Source organism: Bufo gargarizans, chromosome 1 (assembly GCF_014858855.1).
Source record: "Bufo gargarizans isolate SCDJY-AF-19 chromosome 1, ASM1485885v1, whole genome shotgun sequence".
NCBI classification, from domain to species: Eukaryota; Metazoa; Chordata; class Amphibia; order Anura; family Bufonidae; genus Bufo; species Bufo gargarizans.
The window spans coordinates 590457964-590479781 of NC_058080.1; the positions used below are offsets into that span (position 1 = coordinate 590457964).

Below are 21818 nucleotides of genomic sequence, written 5' to 3' on the forward strand. Positions count from 1 at the left end.
CGTTTTTTTTGCAAAATTTTACAGCTGAAAGTGAAAAATGTCATTTCTTTGCAAAAAAATCGTTACATTTTGATTAATAACAAAAAAAGTAAAAATGTCAGCAGCAATAAAATACCACCAAATGAAAGCTCCATTAGTGAGAAGAAAAGGAGGTAAAATTCATTTGGGTGGTAAGTTGCATGACCGAGTGATAAACGGTGAAAAGAGTGTAGTGCCGAAGTGTAAAAAGTGCTCTGGTCATGAAGGGGGTTTCAGCTAGCGGGGCTGAAGTGGTTAAAGTCCTTGTTTGGATTTATGTTGCAGATTGCACCAGACCCCTACCATTTTGGAGGTGCTGGTCTAACTCTCTTTTGCATTCAGTCGTCACATGGCCTACATGTAGCTCAGTATCATTCAAGTAAATTCACAAAGTCCAGTAGATATTACTGCATGGCACAATCACCCTTACGACCAAGATGTGTAGAGGATTTTATTGGTACAGTATCTTAAAGCAACATATACAATGCGTTTTCGGGGATATTAGCTTCCCCTTCATCAGGTAAAAATTGCTTATACAAAGATACAGCCCACATAAAGTCTTTTATATTAAAAAAAGGCGCCAAACAGGAGCACTCTAATTGAGGCCTGTCCCCAATTGTCAAAGGTACACCCCTCATTTGCATATGTATAAATTATAATACTTTGATCTTAAGTAAAATATCCGTGTAAAACAATAAAGGCTCCATTAAAATCATGACAAGACACACAACATGAATCAATGAATAAATATATATAATATTTATATATATAAAACATAAATAAATAAATCTAATTCCTACAAAAACAGTTTTTAGATGGTCCTGTTCAGTCTTTTACATTTAAGATCAGTGATAGTTCCCTTAGGGATCGAGAGCATTACGAGCAGTAGCCAATAATATTCATGGAGAGGATCACATGGTCACAGCTGCGGTCACGTGACTGGTGAGTGTTGTTGGACAACCACAATCCTTATAAAGGAATGTTGTTGCCCTTGAGGTCACGTGATCGGAACTTGACTGAGTTCAAGGAGTCATGTGAGCGAAGCTGTCAGGACAGCAGTTCAATTGAGATGGATAATTAAGATGAGTAGTACTATTCCTGATTTTTACTATTTATGATTTTGGTCTATATTTCGCCTTCAAGGTAGAAGCAAAATAATATAAAATATATTTATATGCGTGGATTATAAAATCACATGAATAAAAATAAATAAATAAATTAAATATAAATGGATAAGATAAAAATGTACCACCTAGATTAAGGGGCATGCAGAAACAAACAAAATATAATGGCAAAAATAATAAATAATATATAATGATTAAATAATCGGAAAATAATGTCAATGGTAAAAGGAAATAAAAGAAAATTAGTTGGTTAAATACACATATATTGGTAAAATGAGTAGTCATAATGTTGTTACTAGGGATGGACGAACCCGTGCTCCACAAGCTCAAACCCAGACCCCATGCTCCACAACCACCCCACCATGGAATCTGCCACCACGGACCACAACAGAACTCCATGATGGCACGCACCACGGAAACCCACAATAGGCACCCCGCCACAACAGACGCCCACACTGGCCATAGACTTCTACCATGATGGAATGCAACACAGAATGCCCCCCACAGGCCCCCCACCGCCACAGAAACCAGCCACGGCCCGCGGGAGTAGAATCCACAACAGAGCCGCCACAAAACCTGAACCCGCAAAACACAGGCCCGCTCATCCCCAGCTGTGACTAAACCACATGAGGGGTGGGTTCATCATCCAATAAGCGGATAAATAGGATCAAATCATATGCTTTCTATCTCTTCCATCGTACATTCTCATCTGGCCTTGATTATTTTTTCCCGAAATACAGATTGCAAGATTACAAGTTGATTTCAAATGACTCATTTAGGCCAAAAGGGTTCAGACTTTTTAAATTAAAGATCCAGAACATCTCTTGTCTTTTAATGGACTGCATCATATTTCAGAGCTATAATGGTATTTGTTCAATAGGAGTGATTTTAAAACCTTGATAAGAACCCTCATGTTTTTCCACTGCGTGTTTTGATACGCTATGTTTAGAGAACTTCTTCCTAATATTAGACCTATGTTTGTTTAGTCTATTTCGCATTGTTTGAATAGTGCGATCCACATACTGTAGGCCACATGGGCATTCGAGTAGATATATCACTTGGGTTGAGCTACAATCCAAATGCCTCTTAATTTGGAAGGTTTCTTTGGTTTGGTTATTAAGAAATTCCTAGCTTTCACAAATCATATCACAGCACATACATTTAGCTTGTCTACACTTGAAACTTCCATGTGCTGGATGTATATTAGCAAGTGGTCTTTCTATTTCAGGAATTCAGCATCTTAATTTACTGGGGACTTGTATATTGTTGAGAGTCTTGGTTCTTCTAAATTTTATAATAAACGATTGGCTCATAGTATTTTTGCATACAAATACTTTTTATTATCGCAGCAGTTATACCAAACACTATCACATTTAATAAAAGTTAAAAATCATATTATTTCATGTATGATATTATCATTGATCCCTTTCAGCAACAATAAACATATAAAAATGCATAGCTCACACATAAAATTAAAAACTAAATTTGGAGTACTCCAAAAATAAACTAGGACTTCTCACAATAATGCATTCACACAGCCGGATTGAGCGCTATCATAGGAACACAAACACTTGAACCAGGAGGGTTCCAACAATTGGTAATGTAACATTGTGGCCATATTTCAATACTGGTGCTAATATAGCTCATCAAAGGAACTAAATACACACAAACTATTAACCCCACCGGAGAGACTAATAGATACAGTTATATCTGTACCGCTGTGTGAATACATTATTGTGAGAAGTCATAGTTCATTATTGGAGTACTTCAAATTCAGTTTTTAATTTTATGTGTGAGCTCTGCATTTTTATGTTTATTGTTGCTGGAAGGGATCAATGATTATATCAGACATGAAATAATATGATTTTTAACCTTTATTAAATGTGATAGTGTTTGGTATAATTGCTGCGATAATAAAAAGTATTTGTATGCAAAAATACTGTGGGCCAGCCGTTTATTATATTATTTATTTGTATGATTACGGCTAGCTGGTAACTGGCAGGCTGAGCTCCAGTAGTTTGTTGGTCAAGCTTCTCTAAAGTTTATCAATATCTTCTAAATTTTAAACTGGGATGTTTTGGGGGATGATTTTTCCCAGGACTGGATCTTTTTTTAAAATGTATCAATGTTTGTAAAGAGCATTCTTTATTGCTGCATGATTGTGGTTATAAGTCGTGATGAAATTTAGGTTGAAAGCAGCAGTCTTCTTTTTGGTTACAGCTTGTTTAGTGAGAAGGTGTTCAGCTTGTGTCAATTTAGATACTTTTTCATATGCCGAGTTTACAATACTCTGTGGATATCCCTCGCTCAAAAACCTTGTGTATAAGACCTCACTTTGTTTGTGGAAATCAATGTCTAAAGTACAATTTCGTCTCAACCTTTTGAACTGGCTGAAAGGAATATTGTTTTTTCATTTTTTTAAATGTGAGCTCCCAAAGTCCAAATAGCTGATGCTATCAACCTTTGTAAAGAATGTGCGAGTTATAATTATATAACTTATAGTTACAAGTCCAGATATTCTATTCCAGACTGATTCTGGGTGCTGGTGAAAGAAAGTCTCCAATTGTTATCATTCAGAAAACTAGTGAATTGTTCGACTGTATTTTATTTTCCACCCCAAATGAAACTTAAGTCATCTATATACCGTCGGTAAAATATTATATTTATCCAATATTTAGACTTATAAACATATTGATCTTCAAACATCCCCATGAACAAATTAGCTAAACTTGGCGCAAATCTCCTACCCATTGTGGTTCCCCGGATATGTTGGTATATCTGGTCCTTCTGGTGTAACGGCATTCTTTGATCTTCATTGAGAAAATAGGATATACATTCAATACCTAAATCGGGATGTTAGAATATAGAGATGACACATCTAAAGTTAACCAACGATAACTAGTCTTCCACTGTATATTTTTTAGATTATTGATCAGAGAGGTCAAATCTTTTAGATAACAGTATAAATTTAGCATATATTTCTGTAGGAAAATGTCTATATAGAGGGGCAAAGGTTTAAAATTAATATCAGGAAGTATTAGTTTACTGAGACAGTAGTAAATGCATGGAATAGCCTTCCCGCAGAAGTGGTAGCTGCAAATACAGTGAAGGAGTTTAAGCATGCATGGGATAGGCATAAGGCCATCCTTCATATAAGATAGGGCCAAGGGCTATTCATAGTATTCAGTATATTGGGCAGACTAGATGGGCCAAATGGTTCTGATCTGCCGACACATTCTATGTTTCTATGTAAGGGACGATATCCCTGATATAATAGGCCTACTGGGAAGATTTGTAGGATGTTTGTGGATTTTTGGTAGATGGTAAAAAATAGCTAGAGCAGGATTGTTCCTTTTTATTGAGAATATGATTGGCTGATTGTATTAGTGAAAGCATCTCTTCCTTATATTGTGATGACAGATCTTCTTGGAGAGGTATATAATAGAATCAGAGTAAATTCTATGGGCCTCTCTGATATAGTCATCTCTATCCTGAACTATAATTTCTCCACCTTTGTCAGCGCTTCGGATGACAATATTGTCATTAGATAATAATGTTTTAATAGCTGCTTTCTCTTGTTGGTTTCTCTTTTTCTTATTGGATTATAAAATCACATGTATAAAAATAAATAAATAAAATAGAAATATAAACATATTTCTATTTTATTTATTTATTTATTTTTATACATGTGATTTTATAATCCAATAAGAAAAAGAGAAACCACCTTGAGGGCAACAACATTCCTTTATAAGGATTGTGGTTGCCAAAAACACTCAACGGTCACGTGACCACAGCTGTGACCATGTGATCCTCTCCATGAATATTATTGGCTACCGCTCATAATGCACTTGGTCCCTAAGAGAACTAACACTGATCTCAAATGCAAAATACTAAAACAGGACCATCTAAAACAGTTTTTTATGTATTAGATGTATTTTATTTACCCTATTTTGTATTTTGTTTATTCATGTTGTGTGTTGTCATGATTAAGATAAAATTATAAGCATTTATACATATGCAAATTAGGGGTGTAGGGGCAGCCCTCAATTAGTGTGCTCCTTTTTGGCGCCTTTTTTTCAAATATAAAAGACCTTATGTGAGCTATATCTTTGTATAAGCAATTTTTACCTGATGAAGGGGAAACAAATATCCCCGAAACGCATTGTATATGTTGCTTTGAGATACTGTACTAATAAAAGAAGATCCTCTACACATCCTGGTCGTAAAGGTGATTGCGCCATGCAGTAATATCCACTGGACTTCGTGAATTATCCTCCTGGGGGAAGGGCATCTCCTGCATGGGGGAATCTATCTGCGGCTGCACACTAAAGGCCCAGAACAAATTTTATTTACTGGTATATGCCTACAATAGCACAACTCCATAAGGTAAGCCTCCAAGTGGAAACCTTGATTAAGGTACTGCACCTTGAACGTACTTACCCTATGTTGCGCCTTTGTTTGTTGTTCATTTGACAGAACTTTTGCCCAACTTCAAGTAATCATTCAAGTAAATTGGCCTGGGCTGCAATTCCAAGCACTGCCATTGTACAATGTACGGCACTGTGCTTGGTATGCTGTAAGGAGGCCGAGGAGCTCATGGGAATGATGTGGCCTTTTCTAACAAGTGATTCACTGGGATGCTGGGAGATGGATCCCCACAAATCAGATATTGATGACCTATCCTGAAGATAGGTCATCAATTTTGTCCACCTGGAAAACCCCTTTAAATATATATTTGTGTACTGTATGGTGATATTATGTGTACAGTATATTGGTAGGTTCTGTATACTCTGTGTAATGTCTACTTTCCAAAATCCTGCATACTCTCCTGATTACTATTTTTGTAATTTAATTAATACTGAAGTCTACCATACTGAATTTGCATACTCATTGCAAAGGCATCTATATAATGCCCCCTCTGAAATTTTAATATTTTCTTAATAGTTTATTTTCGTTAATCTATCTGTAATTATATTTACTATAAATTGCAGGATCTACTAACTCTTGTTCCAGTCAGTGTGGACACGTCCTAGCTCAGTGCTCCTGTCATGCTACCTGTGAAAAACTAGCTAATTGCTGTCCAGACTACAGATCTTTCTGCATTCGTATTTCTCCGGATTCTGGTTTGCTGATGGGAGGAAGGGATTTTTTAATTCTGAATGTGACCTTTAGCTCCAGCTCCATAGTGAAATGCAGGTATGCAGAACTTGTTTAATAAGTCTGTCTATTATACATTTAATCTGTAACTATCTACCATCTCCTGATTTAATCACATCTACAGTATGCATTGCATTTGTCAATATAAAAAATATCCTGCATATTTACAAAACAGGCAGATCTACTAGTCAAAATGCACCAAAATTCTACCACTTTTTCTGCCAAGTCTGACAAGGGGCGTAACTTATCGCAAAGAGCCCTAAGTTTGCTGGAAAGGGAACACGGCTTAAAGAGGCTCTATCACCTGGTGCTAGCATACCCTACTTGGCATTTAGCCAAGTAGGGCTGATAACGCTGACAAAAAGCATACCTTCCTTCTTCTATTAGGTCCGTTTTAGCAGGAAAATCAACTTTTAAAAATATGCTAATGAGTAAAAGGAGCACTCGGATGTGGGCTTATACATTCCGAGCACTGCTTCTGCAAAACCCAAGTAATTATACTGCCGCCCTTATTCTAATAATCATGCCCCCAATCCCTTTGACTGACAGCGCTAGACCCACCGGACTAGCGCTGAGATCCTTAGCCTGCGCACTAGAGATGTCCGGTTCATGAACGAATCGTTCTTTTGAATCGATTATTTTCACTGAACCGGAGGAGTTGATTCATCTGACTGAGCTGATCCGTGTGAAACAGCTCAGTCAGACTCAGTATATAGCAAATGCAATAGCAGCAGGTCTTGTGTAATATGATCCTAGAGTGGAAGCTAGGCTTCTTCCAGCCTCTCCCATCCCCGCCCTGCAACCAATCAGATCTGTGAAGCACAAGCAGAGTCTAAGAATCGAATAAGTCTACTGGTTAAAAGAATCGAATGAGTGAGTCTACTACGTTATAGACTCTTTGAGTTAAAGGATAACTGTCGCATTTAGACCAAAATTTTAATTTTCAGATATGTAGTTACTAATAACAGGATATTCCCGAATCAATTACTATTAGACTTACTTACTCCATATTTAAAAAGATTCGGCCCTTAGCAACAAGTAAGTGCATATTGATAAAAACACATTTTATAAGTAAAGGAAAGACAGCGAGGGGTAATAATGGTATAGTTTAATTAAGTATATTAAGACCAATAAAAGAATATATGTCACTTTATATGCTCTAACGGCCTGTCAGTGTTCCTTTAATACTGGGGAGGAGGGGGCGCACTGCCCACCAATGATTTTAATACTGGGGGGGTGCACTGCCCACCAATGTAAACATTGTAGAAGGCACCCGACCTCTGACAGTGAGCTGCTGTCTGTGCAATTAACCCCTCGGGTGCCGCGGATGGAAACGCCCTGTCAGAGGTGCGTCCCCATCACCATGGGAACGCCTCGGGTTTAGAATATACCATCGGATCAGAGTTTTCTCAAGCTCTGGCTGCACAGGATCTAAAGGGAGCACGCACGCAATGCCTGCCTGTACGTCCTCCGTCTTCTCTATGAGGAAACAGGGAGACGGAGGACACATAGCAACGGGATTTTCAGCGCAGGTATTAATAGCCAGCAGAGGGAACAAAAATGCTGAAATTGAGAGTTATTGAATACACAGTTAAAAGTTTAAACAGGGGAACAAATTTTTTGGGGACAGTTATCCTTTAAAGAATCAGGAGTCATCAGATACTATGAGGTATGCTCCAGTTGCAGTACATTGAAGAGATACTATAATGTATGCTCCAGCTATAGTGACGGGGTGAGGAAGTAATATGAAGCATGTTATTGAGGTACTACAGAGAGCTAAAGCAATATCCAAGAGGTCAGGTACAAGCAGGGGAAATACTGTGGTACATTAAGGCGGCTGCCAGTGAAGCGTTAAGCGGGAAAAATGCTACAGGTAGTCCTAACAGCAAGGCAGTAGAGCACGGACCCTCCACATGCGAGTATATTACACAAGGTGCAGTACACATAACTGCTAATACATACAAAACGTCTAGTCACAACCATGAAGACAGCCGCGACATCTGAAAATAGTCCTGTACCTGATAGCTCGTCAGCTACCGGAGACAGCAGTCCAGCAATAAACACTGTGTCAAAGAGTGTTGCGCATGCGCATTGCGCACCACAGATGGCTCCTCAGCTTCGGTTCACTTGCTTGTCAGCCGACTCAGCAAATGAATCAGTTCTTTTGAATGAACTGATTCAAATAAACCGATTGATGTAAAAGATTCGAACTTCCCATCACTACTGCGCACTCGCATCTATGACGGCGCGTGCACACTGGACTTTTCCTGTTCTTCTTGGCTAGTGTATTCCTCTAGTGCACACGCACTGTCATAGATGCGAGTGTGCAGGTACGGGATCTCAGCGCTAGTCCGATCTAGCGCTGTCAGTCAAAGGGATTGGGGGCATGATTATTAGAATAAGGGCAGAAGTATAATTGAATGGGCGTCGCAGAAGCGGTTTTCGGAAGGCATAAGCCGCCTCTGAGTGCTCCTTTTGCTCAATAGCATATTTTTAAAAGTAGATTTTCCTGTCAAACCGGACCTAATAGAAGAAAAAGAAAGGTATGCTTTTTGTCAGTGCTATGAGCCCTACTTGGCTATATGCCAAGTAAGGTATACTTGCACCAGGTGATAGAACCTCTAAGATCTGACAAGGTGTGCCAGAATTGTGGTGCGGAGTAAGCCAAATAATAGGTGGTATAAACTTAGACTAGAGAGTTTAAAGGTGCACCAGTTTTATAATGCTGCCACTATAATAAATATGGTGCATCTTCAGACTGTCTAGTCTAAGGGTCCCTTTTTACAAATTCTCAGTCTATGTAAAGGTGCAGCCGATCAGCTGATGAATGAGCAACCAATTTTAATCTAAAATTATACACAGTAATTCTCATGTTAGCAGGGCTATACGGTGACATGCAGATGGGCAGAGGCTAAGGGCTTACTACCCCTCCTTTTCAAATGATAATGTCCTAGATTCAGCAGAACAGTCCTTCATTAATGGCAATGTTTCATTATTATGATGATTATTATTATTTATTATTAAAGCGCCATTCATTCCATAGCGCTGTACATATGATAAGGGGTGCACATACATAATACAGACAATTGCACTAAGCACGAACAAGACAAATTACAAACTGGTACAGAACGAGCGAGGGATTACAATCTAAAAAGGGCTTACAATCTACAATTTCAAGCAACGCCTCTTGTTTCTGCCTGGCAATATATCCTCTCCAATAGCTATGGGCACAGAAGAAGCAGTCTGGGAGTGCAGAGGGTTAAGTGTATTAGATTGTTATGGGGCTATGTGACAATTTTTTGTATTTTTTTATAAGGATACAGAGGCTATCTTTGTTAGAGGTGTACTGGACACCATGGCTAGCTTCTTCATCAGAGTTCTGCATTTGGCCAGATTACGACACTTGATGGCACTGTTATAAAAAGCTTGTTGGTCGGTTCCCTTTAAGCTTTGGAAAGGAATAAGTTGAAGGGGTTTTGTGGGGCTTTGACCAAATTCTAGCTTTCATATAACCCGTGGAAGGAAGATCGCTCCACAGCCACTTATCGTTCCGTTACGCCTCCAGTTCCACAATCTGGGATATGCTCTACCTTACTGGCTGCATGCTCTACTGCTTATGTCTTGACTGGATACTTGATCAGCAGCAGGGCGTAGCTAAAGGCTCATGGGCCCTGGTGCAAGAGTTCAGCTTGGGCCCCCCTTCTCTTAGTGCTTTGTCGCCAGGGGCAGGGAAGCACATAGCCTTTGTGCTGCCTAAGGCAAAAATTGAAACGGCATTCCCCCCATGGCGAATTCTTGACCTAACCCCTTACCTCTAGCCAGATGTGTAACTTGAATAGCATGCACTTTCTATAATACCATTGTCTTCACATGCGGCACAAGGGTCTTTGGGCCCCCTCAGGCTCCTGGGCCCGGTAGAGACTGCTACCTCTGCACCCCCTATAGCTATGCCCCTGTTCAGCAGCATAATGTAAAATCAGGGCTATGCTCTACCAGACTGGCGCAGGCTCTTCTGCTGATGTCTTGACCGGATACTTATTCAGCAGCATAATGTACATGCAGCTGAATCGGAAGTCATGGAAGCATATCCGGTGGAGACATCAGCTGCAGACATGAGTCCACAGCCAGGGAGGCGGTCAAGTGAACACAGCAGAATCAATTGGCACGATTGAATAGTGTAGTAAGTAATGGTGGAACAATCTTTTTTCACAGGTTGTATGAAAGATAGCATTTAGTCAAAGCACCAGAGAACCCCTTTACAGTACAGTAACCCATTTGCAGTAACTGTTTCAGTGAGCCCAATAACAGGTCTACCTGACTGCAGTGTATAATAAGTATTAGATGGAACAGTGCCACGTGTGCGCATAGTGTGTCCTTATTTTGTCATATGACACTACCCCTCCTTCAAGTTGATGTTTGCTTTCTAATAAAAGTGACTTGTGTTAAATCTTTCAGATTTAACAAAGAGATCATTGTGGATGGTTTTCTCGATGTGGATGGTCATGCGCACTGCGTGTCACCATTACTCTATGAGACGGGGCGTATTCCTTTTGAAATGTCTGTGGATGGAGGAAGCACATACCCTCATTCAGGCACTTGGCTGTCAGGTAATTTTCTTATTTCCCTATATGTCTTAGTGCTGTACAGATTTATTGTCAACGCTCACATCAGTCAGGGCCCCCAATACAGTAACTTCACTCATTTCATACACTGGGACCAATTGACCTATCAACATGTTTTAGTTGAGTAGGAAAAACAACAAAGTACATTATCAAAACCTACACAAGCATGGTGAGAACATAGAAACTCCATGCAGATGTTGTCCTTGGTCAAATTCATACTCAGGACCCCAGTGCTGCAAGGCACCAGCCCTACCACCGAGTCACTGTGCCGCCCATGTATTAACCCTTTTATCATTCACAGTAGTAATCCCAAAAGACAGCAGCTAACAACTGTCCTTCCATACCATGATATACACATGCTGTTTACTGTAAATGCTTTGCTGTTACTTGCCTGCATTGTCCCTGGTGCCTTGCTCTGCTGTATATGCACTTGTTCTGTTGCTTTGGACCTTAGTACAATGTGATTAGGTGACACCGCGGACAGGATGTCAGAAGGATTCTACTGGCTATGTTTTCTCCATCCAAAGATAAGTACTTTGGGGGTCATTTGCAATTAGAAATACGCCTATATTAGGCCTATTTCTGGTGCAGATTTCAGCGCAAAGGTTATTTTTGCTGTAATCTGCAACTTTTCCCCGCTCACACCAGGTCTAAAAAAGTGGGTGTGGTGTGGGCAGGGGAGGGGATGTCCGGGCAGGCCTGTCTTAGAAAATGGTCTAAATGTAAGCCTGCAAGGAAGCTGTCTTACATTTAGACCGGCGCTGGATACGCTGAAGTTATGGAGCAGATCCACTGCCAGCGCAGGGGCTTATTATGTCTAAAACACCGGTCTTAATAAATGACCCCCTTCTTTATTTATTTCCAGTAGGTTGTTATAAAAGAATCTCATCCCAGAAAACCACTCTCAGACCACACTATTAGAAATGATAATCAGCAGAGCATGTCTATAGGGGGAATAAAAGTAGCCGCTGCGCCAACCCTTGTGTCAGTGGGGGTCCCCTATTCTATATTAGAAGAGAACAGTATTAGAAATGGCAAGCGCCTGTTGTGCGCCTCTTGTGCCGGTGCAGACACTGAAACAGAGGGGGTTTCTGGGAGATAGAAAATGTGGAAGTCTGAAGAAATGTAGTTCTGTATGGAAAAAGTCAATAATAGAACCCATTCTGCCCCCCTCCCAACCCCCAGGACAGTACAAGATAAGTAAAGCAGTGTATGTAAAAAGTTTGTTAACATTATATATAGACAACATGTGGAAGTGTACCGTAGCATCTGACATCTGAAACCTATGGAACCACCGTTACTATTGAAATATGACTGTATATTAACTGGGGATATTACTACTCTAACTACTACTCTAATCAAATATGTTCTATTCTATCACAGTGCATCCTGGGAAGGTGTCAGAATTGGAGAAATGTACTCTAGTCAATGAAACAAAGTGGCAGTATTATGGCACACCAAATTTCGGAGGCAGCCTGACTGTTGAATGGAACCCAGAAATATTGAAATCAGATTTAGTAGACATTGAGGTCTGGGGCTACACGGAAACAGGTACAAATCTCATACAAGGGTCACAGCCAAAAGTGTTCAACCTACTGTACTACTGCAACTCAGGGGTCAGCAACATCCGGCTCTCCAGCTGCTGTGAAACTACATCTTACAGAATTCCGCTTTTGTCAAGAAAATAATTGTTCATTCCTGTCTTTAGGAGAGCCATATTCTGAATCTTGGTCACCCTTCTGGCACTATCTCTATACGCTGGTACACAGACAAATCAATAATGGAACTTTCACCTTCGATCCCAAACCAGCAGCTGAGGAACATAGAGCCTTTGAATTTGGAAGCCTTAGGATTGTACCAAGTGGCTATGATGACGGCAAGTGGTAAGATCTGTCTGCTCTTCACTGTTCATTGAGAAACAGCACTAAGAATTATAAGTAAGAAAGGAATTGATGTTTCCATTGTTTAAAAGGAGTCAGAAATAGCAAAAGGGCTTTTTAAAAAGAGGCACTCTTGTTCATGGTTTTTGTCTGATGTTGTAGCTTGGCACTAGTCGCTATAATGGACAAGATTTTTTGTTTTCTGAAAAAATTATGAAGATGTATTTTTCTAACCTTGGCATTAATTAAACATACTCAGATTGGGTGATTGTTAACACTTCAGTAACACAGTAACATAGTTTATAAGGCTGAAAAAAGACATCTGTTCATCCAATTCAGCTTGTTACCCTGCAAGCTGATCCAGAGGAAGGCATAATCTATAATCTGTAATATTATTACACATAATACATCCTGGCCCCTCTTGAATTCCTTTAGTGAACTCACCCCTCATCCCCACCTCCTCAGGCAGAGAGTTCCATAGTCTCACTGCTCTTACCGTAAAGAATCCTCTTCTATGTTTGTGTACAAACCTTCTTTCCTCCAGACGCAGAGGATGTCCCCTCATCACAGTCCTGGGGATAAATAGATGATGGGAGAGATAGCTCTGTATTAAGATAGATTTAGACTGCTCGATTTTCAGGCAGATTATTGTGAATGCCCATTCCTGCTCTCGTTCCCAACAATCTGTCCATCTAAATGTGCCGCCAATCACCCCATGAACGAGTAAAACGCTCTTCTTCACTGAGCGAGCAGCTGACTGTCAGGAAAGAACGCTTCCTTCCCCGACAATTGGCTGTAACATTGTGCATTATAAACCCACCTTAAGGTTCTGTTCTTTTTATTATTTAATGCTGCAAATACTAGGATAATATTCAGATTTGTGCTTCATTTTACATGGTGGTGAGTAAAGAACATAGGATTATATAGGGCTACGTTCAGATGGCAGATTTTGCAAAGACAAAATATGGCACGTATTCCATGTCAGAAACTAGTTCGGTCTCTGCCGCAGTTTTTCAACTTAAATGCGGCCGACTCGCTCCTGGTTTAGCCATATTCAATGGAGTTAAACTATGAGGAGACACTCACTTTGGTTTCCAGTCTCTTTGTGGATACCATGGATGTGTCCACCACGGCAATAAACAGCTTTTTCTGCACCAAAATGTGCTTGCAAAAGATTCCATGTTAACAAAGCCTTACTGACAGACTTGGATACATTTTAAAGGGAGTCTGTCAGCAGATTTACCCCTTTTTAACAGTTGCCATTATGCTGTAGCCGCAAAACAGACGATTAACACGGTACCTTTAAACGCTTTGGTGGACTTTTAAATCTGCAAAAAACGAACTTTGATGAGGGCTCGCAAGTGCCCAGGGCGGAGTCCACCGTGTTGGAGCCCAGGCAGCTCTGCCTCTTCGGCTCTTATCCCCGCCCAGCCTCCTCCTCTGCTCGCCTATCTGTTGTCTCTCCCCCTCAGCGAGATCCCGCGCCGACGCGATAACTTCCTTGGCCGGGGCATGCGCACTGCCATGCCCATTGCTGACACGGCATCGCAGTAGCTTATGCGCATGCCCCGGCCAAGGAAGTCATCGCGTCGGCGCGGGATCTCGCTGAGGGGGAGAGACAACAGATAGGCGAGCAGAGGAGGAGGCTGGGCGGGGATAAGAGCCGAAGAGGCAGAGCTGCCTGGGCTCCAACACGGTGGACTCCGCCCTGGGCACTTGCGAGCCCTCATCAAAGTTCGTTTTTTGCAGATTTAAAAGTCCACCAAAGCGTTTAAAGGTACCGTGTTAATCGTCTGTTTTGCGGCTACAGCATAATGGCAACTGTTAAAAAGGGGTAAATCTGCTGACAGACTCCCTTTAAATATTGGGCTGACCAGCAGGGCCGGTGCAGGGATTTTTGCCAACACAAGCGAAGTTACATTTTGGCTCCCCCCCCCCCCCACGCTTCTCCTCTCTGTGGTCCTGGTATTGTTCGCCCTCTAAGACACACCTAGGTTTTAGAGGAGGATAATAAGAAAAAAATATTTTCCATTACACCTCAGGTCAGACCAGCAATCAGACCCCCAATGTTAATCAGACCTCAGATCAGAACCCCATGTCAGACATCATCCCCCAGCCATCAGCCCCCAATGTCAGCCATCAGACCTCCATGTCACATTTCTCCCCCTCCATGTCACATTTTTCCGCCCTCCCCCAGGGTGCGCCCTAAAGCGGCCGCTTGGTCTGCCTTATGGTAGCACCGGCCCTGCTGACCAGTGTCGAACAGGGTTGTCAGCTTCATCTGGACAGCTTAGCCAAAAGTCATGGGAAACTACATTGAAACACCAACAATACAGAAGCGATATCTGCAGGGACAGACTGGGAACTGGAAGCGGCCCTGGAAAAAATACTAAAAGTGGCCCTATTTTGTAGTTAGGTCCAAATTGATGGAGGGCAGGGCCAGCAATACCATATTCTGGCACATTATACCACCCCAACACAGCCAAATACCACAGTCCATCACAAAATACTGCCAGCAGCACAAAATACATCCCCAAAAACTTCCACTGGCCGGCCGTGAGTAGGGCCCAGGTGGCCCCTTGGGCATCGGCCCACTGGGAAATTTACCTGTAAGGTCTATGGCCAATCTGCCCCTGGATATCTGTCTATAGTTCAGAATGGGTGACTACATTTTTATGGCCTTTTGGTGAATTGATGAATGTTTGGTGACCCTAATGGCAAATTGTGTTTAAAGGGCTTCTGTCACCCCACTAAACTTTTTTTTTTTTGCTTACTTATAATCCCTACACTGCGATTTATGGCTACATAATCTAATTAATCATTTTGGTCCTGTAGATTTTGTTTAAAACATGCTTTTAAAATATGTAAATTACCTTGCTACCAGCAAGTAGGGCGGCTACTTGCTGGTAGCAGCCGCATGCTCCGATCCTAAAGACGCCCCCTCCGCATTGTGATTGACAGGGCCAGGGAACGGAATCGTTCTCTGCTGCCCCTGCCTGTTTGCATTCAAAATCTGGCGCCTGCGCCGCGGCCGTACCTGTCTTCAATCGACGCAGGCGCACTGAGAGGCGGCCGCTCGCTCGGCCGCTCCATCCTCAATGCGCCTGCGCCGATGATGTCACATCTACACCCGGCGCAGGAGCATTGAGGATGGAGCGGCCGAGCGAGCGGCCGCCTCTCAGTGCGCCTGCGCCGATTGAAGACAGGTACGGCCGCGGCGCAGGCGCCAGATTTTGAATGCAAACAGGCAGGGCCAGCAGAGAACGATTCCGTTCCCTGGCCCTGTCGATCACAATGCGGAGGGGGCGTCATTAGGATCGGAGGATGAGGCTGCTACCAGCAAGTAGCCGCCCTACTTGCTGGTAGCAAGGTAATTTGCATATTTTAAAAGCATGTTTTAAACAAAATCTACAGGACCAAAATGATTAATTAGATATGTAGGCATAAATCGCAGTGTAGGGATTATAAGTAAGCAAAAAAAAAGGTTTAGTGGGGGTGACAGAAGCCCTTTAATGCAGATGAATATAAGGTTACATACTCATTAGGATGACAGAGCATATTTCATCATTTAAAATGGAATTGTATGAGAGTGTGTATAACGCAGTTACTTGGCAGTAAGCTGAGCTATAGTAGCCCGTGCCTACCAAGGTAAACCTAATTATGGCATGAATCTAAAGGAGCATGTACACATGGTGAGGTCATGTTATTACCCTAGGCAGATTATGGGAAAGAAAATTACATTGGTAGCTCTAATTGTTTTTGCCTTTGTCTGGATCAACACTGCACTGACTTTTCTACCATTTTCATTATGTTTGTGATTACAACTATCTGTTCTCTTTAGGAATATCCACTCTTTATGGAGTGTAGATCATGCCATGGCTTGGCACCTAGGAGAAGATTTCCGCAAGGATTCTGCTGGTTGGGCACGTAATAAATGTCTGAAGTGGCATGAAAGTGACAAGAGTCTTCCAGATTTTCTCTCAGAGATCATAGACTGCCCATGCACACTAGCACAATCTAGGGCAGACACCGGCAGGTTTCATGTATGTTACTTCCAAAACACATGCTTCTTATAAATGTTCTTTATTGCCAATGGATTGTGTTTTAAAGGCATGTATGTATGTATGTATGTATGTATGTATATATATATATATATATATATACAGTCGTGGCCAAAAGTTTTGAGAATGACACAAATATTAGTTTTCACAAAGTTTGCTGCTAAACTGCTTTTGAATCTTAGTTTAAGTTGTTTCTGTGATGTAGTGAAATATAATTACACTGCACTTCATACGTTTCAAAGGCTTTTATCGACAATTACATGACATTTATGCAAAGAGTCAGTATTTGCAGTGTTGGCCCTTCTTTTTCAGGACCTCTGCAATTCGACTGGGCATGCTCTCAATCAACTTCTGGGCCAATTCCTGACTGATAGCAACCCATTCTTTCATAATCACTTCTTGGAGTTTGTCAGAATTAGTGGTTTTTTGCTTGTCCACCCGCCTCTTGAGGATTGACCACAAGTTCTCAATGGGATTAAGATCTGGGGAGTTTCCAGGCCATGGACCCAAAATGTCAACGTTTTGGTCCCCGAGCCACTTAGTTATCACTTTTGCCTTATGGCACGGTGCTCCATCGTGCTGGAAAATGCATTGTTCTTCACCAAACTGTTGTTGGATTGTTGGAAGAAGTTGCTGTTGGAGGGTGTTTTGGTACCTATTCTTTATTCATGGCTGAGTTTTTGGGCAAAATTGTGAGTGAGCCCAATCCCTTGGATGAGAAGCAACCCCACACATGAATGGTCTCAGGATGCTTTATTGTTGGCATGACACAGGACTGATGGTAGCGCTCACCTTTTCTTCTCCGGACAAGCCTTTTTCCTGATGCCCCAAACAATCGGAAAGAGGCTTCATCTGAGAATATGACTTTGCCCCAGTCCTCAGCAGTCCATTCATCATATTTTCTGCAGAAGATCAATCTAGCCCTGATGTTTTTTTTTGGAGAGAAGTGGCTTCTTTGCTGCCCTTCTTGACACCAGGCCATCTTCCAAAAGTCTTCTCCTCACTGTGCGTGCAGATGCGCTCACACCTGCCTGCCTGCTGCCATTCCTGAGCAAGCTCTGCACTAGTGGCACTCCGATCCCACAGCTGAATCCTCTTTAGGAGACGATCCTGGCGCTTGCTGGACTTTCTTGGACGCCCTGAAGCATTCTTAACAAGAATTGAACCTCTTTCCTTGAAGTTCTTAATGATCCTATAAATTGTTGATTGAGGTACAATCTTAGTAGCCACAATATCCTTGCCTGTGAAGCCATTTTTATGCAACGCAATGATGGCTGCACGCGTTTCTTTGCAGGTCACCATGGTTAACAATGGAAGAACAATGATTTCAAGCATCACCCTCCTTTTAACAGGTCAAGTCTGCCATTTTAACCCAATCAGCCTGACATAATGATCTCCAGCCTTGTGCTCGTCAACATTCTCACCTGAGTTAACAAGATGATTACTGAAATGATCTCAGCAGGTCCTTTAATGACAGCAATGAAATGCAGTGGAAAGGTTTTTTTGGGATTAAGTTAATTTTCATGGCAAAGAAGGACTATGCAATTCATCTGATCACTCTTCATAACATTCTGGAGTATATGCAAATTGCTATTATAAAAACTTAAGCAGCAACTTTTCCAATTTCCAATATTTATGTAATTCTCAAAACTTTTGGCCACGACTGTATATATATATATATATATATATATATATATATATGTACAGTATATGTAGGGCCGGCGTTAGGGGGGATGGCAAACTGGGAAATTGCCCAGGGACCCAATGGTTGTTGGGACTCCGGAGTGGGGAATTTCCTGGCTTAGGAGTCCCTGCTCTGACTCAATATATGCTTGGGGGCACCCTGTGTATATAAGTGTAATTTAGACTCTATTTTTTAAATGATTCTGTGGGGATTTGCACTTACAACCATCTATATTAAAGGAAAGAACCTTAACCACTGATCTATAGAGCTCAATCCTAAGGCATTGCTGAAAAACCTCATAGAAGTCATTCATAGAACTTCTATGAGGTTTTTAATACAAGATAAACTTCTATTAAGTTTTTCAGCGATAACAGCATTGAGCTTTATAGGCCAATGGTTAAGGTTCTTGCCTTTAATGTAGATGGTTGTGAGTTCAAATCCCTACGGAAACATTATAAGACTAGAGGCTAAATAAAACTTAAATACACAGGGTGTCCCCAACAGTAAATGTAAAATATAATCAAATAACACCTGTATTAACCCACACTAACCTTTTTAATTTGTGTAACCAGTATATTTTGTTGGGAAAGGTGGCAACCCTAACAGCACCCCTCTCAGGACTTCTATAGGCCTGCTCACTGCAGCAAGCTAAGCATTATCCGGACTTTGTCAAAAATTATTATTTTCTTTCCATCGCAATGTTCTGACCCTCATAACTTGTTATAGTTATGTCTACAGAGATGTGTGGGGGCCCATTTTTTGCGAGACGATCTGTTGTTTTTGACAATACCATTTTGGGGTGTGTGTGACTTGATCACTTTTTATTCAACTTTCTTGGGAGATAAAGGGATGAAAAAATGCAAATTGGCCTATTTAAAAAAAAAAATCTGTTACGCCATTCACCATATGGGCTAACTTTTTTCAATATTTTAATAGTATGGGCATTTTCGCATGCGGCGATGCCCATAATGCTATTTTTTGTTTATTTTTATTTTGGGGCTGCCATCTAGTGGCCTGAACTGGGATATACCGTATTTTTCGCCCTATAAGACGCACCGGCCCATAAGACGCACCTAGGTTTTTGGGGAGGAAAATAAGAAAAAAATATATATTTAACCAAAAGGTGTGCTTTTGGTGGGTTTGGAACTAATGGTGGTCTGTGGGTGGCACTATTACTGGGGATCTGTGAAGGACACTGTTATGGGGGGATCTGTGGATGACAGACACTGTTATGGGGGGGATCTGTGCATGACGGACACTTATGGGGGGGATCTGTGCATGACGGACACTGTTATGGGGGGATCTGTGGATGACGGACACTGTTTGGGGGGGATCTGTGGATGACGGACACTGTTATGGGGGGATCTGTGGATGACGGACACTGTTATGGGGGGGATCTGTGGATGACGGACACTGTTACGGGGGGGGATCTGTGGATGACTGACACACTGTTACAGGGGGGGGATCTGTGGATGGCACTGTTACAGGGGGGGGGATCTGTGGATGGCACTGTTACAGGGGGGGATCTGTGGATGGCACTGTTACAGGGGGGATCTGTGGATGGCACTGCTACAGGGGGATCTGTGGATGGCACTGTTATATATGTGCCATCCACAGACCCCCCACTCCATAACAGTGCCATCCACAGCCCCCAGCTCATAACAGTGGCATCCACAGCCCCCTAGCCCATAACAGTGGCATCCACAGACCCCCCCCCTTAACGCCCCCGCCTCTGCCGCCCCCAGTATACTAATATTAAATGTCTTATTCAATTAAAATGTATTAGATATGCCCCCTCACTCCTAAATTGCTAATCGTACCTTACATCCTATTCCTAGCTTCTGTAATGCAGGCAGGGTGGCCGGCGCGTCACTCGCTGACGTCACTTGCCTGCGCCGCCTGCTTCATTCATAAAGTAGGCGGCGCAGGCACGTGACATCAAGGAGTTACGCTGCCGCCCGCCCGGCCTGCATTACAGCACCTAGGAATAGGATTTAAGGTACGATTAGCAATTTAGGAGTGAGGGGGCATATCTAATACATTTTAATCGAATAAGACATTTAATATTAGTATACCTGAGCGGCGGGGCGGGGCTATAGTACATTGATTGCACCGCCCCGCCGCTATTCCCGGCCCCCAGCTCCTCCTCCCAGTCCCTCCCCCGGCCCCCGCTCACGCTACATCGCATCCAGCGATGTTAAATTGTCAGCATTCGCCCCATAAGACGCAGGGGCATTTCCCCCCGATTTTTTGGGGGGAAAAAGTGTGTCTTATGGGGCGAAAAATACGGTACTAACAGTGAGCCTGGAAGCCTTGTACAGGCTGCGGCTTATTTATAGAACAGGGTGCTTTCCCTGATCTCCTCTGGGGGAAAGCGCGCCTGAAGAGGAATCCCGCGCTTCCGGTTTTTAACACTCTCAGATGCCGTGAGTGAGGGTAACTCATTGCTGAGCCCAACAGAATATAACTGTGTTGTTAGTACATTATTACAAGATTTGGGGCCCCACTTTTGATTGTGCCCAGGGCCACATTTTGTCTAAAACCGGCCTTGTATATATGTTTATCTCTCTCTCTATCTTTCTCTCTCTCTCTTTATATATATATATATATATAAGAATAATTACCGTAGCACTCTGTCTCCAGTCATATATGGTTTATTCACCAACTGTGTGATGTTTCGACTTCACAGAGTCTTTTTCAAGCATATTTGACTGGTTTGGCAGGTCAGTACTCTGCCAGCCTAGAAGTGACAGACTGCTAAATCAGCATGTATGTCATTACACTATGTTGCCCTTAGTGAGGGTATCATAGTACAGCTGACAGATTCTCTTTGATGACCTATCCTCAGGATAGGTTATCAGTATCTGATCAGTGGAAGCCAGACACGCCACACCCCCACTGATCAGCTCCAGTGCTGCAATTAGCCATTTTAATAGAACAGGAAGCACAGCTCTATTCAAAGTGTAGTGGCTATTGTGGGTTACTACAGCTCTGCCCCCGTTCATGTCTGTGGGAATGAGATGCAGTAAGGGCTCTTTCACACTTGCGTTGTTCGGATCCGTCGTGTACTCCATTTGCCGGAATTACACTCCGGATGCGTCTTTACGACTTTTTTGGTAAGATACTGATCCGGAAAACCTGAAGCCAAGATCAACGTTTTTTTCCGTACGACGGATCTGGAAAAAAAACATTGATGTTGGCTTCAGGATTTCCGGATCAGTCTCTTTTCACGCCAGCCAAGCCCTTCATACTTCCTGGCGCAGGCGCAAACG

General features: G+C 42.1%; 1 protein-coding gene across 2 annotated transcripts in view; it reads left to right on the forward strand.

Moving 5' to 3' along the window:
* Positions 1–21818, forward strand: part of LOC122924584 — a 326694-nt gene that overhangs the window by 133410 nt on the left and 171466 nt on the right. For both annotated transcript variants that reach the window (XM_044275832.1, XM_044275833.1), the window contains exons 15-19: positions 6134–6338; positions 10755–10906; positions 12305–12472; positions 12630–12804; positions 16643–16844. In XM_044275832.1, the coding sequence (XP_044131767.1) occupies positions 6134–6338; positions 10755–10906; positions 12305–12472; positions 12630–12804; positions 16643–16844 (902 nt within the window). The remainder of the gene's footprint in view (positions 1–6133; positions 6339–10754; positions 10907–12304; positions 12473–12629; positions 12805–16642; positions 16845–21818) is intronic.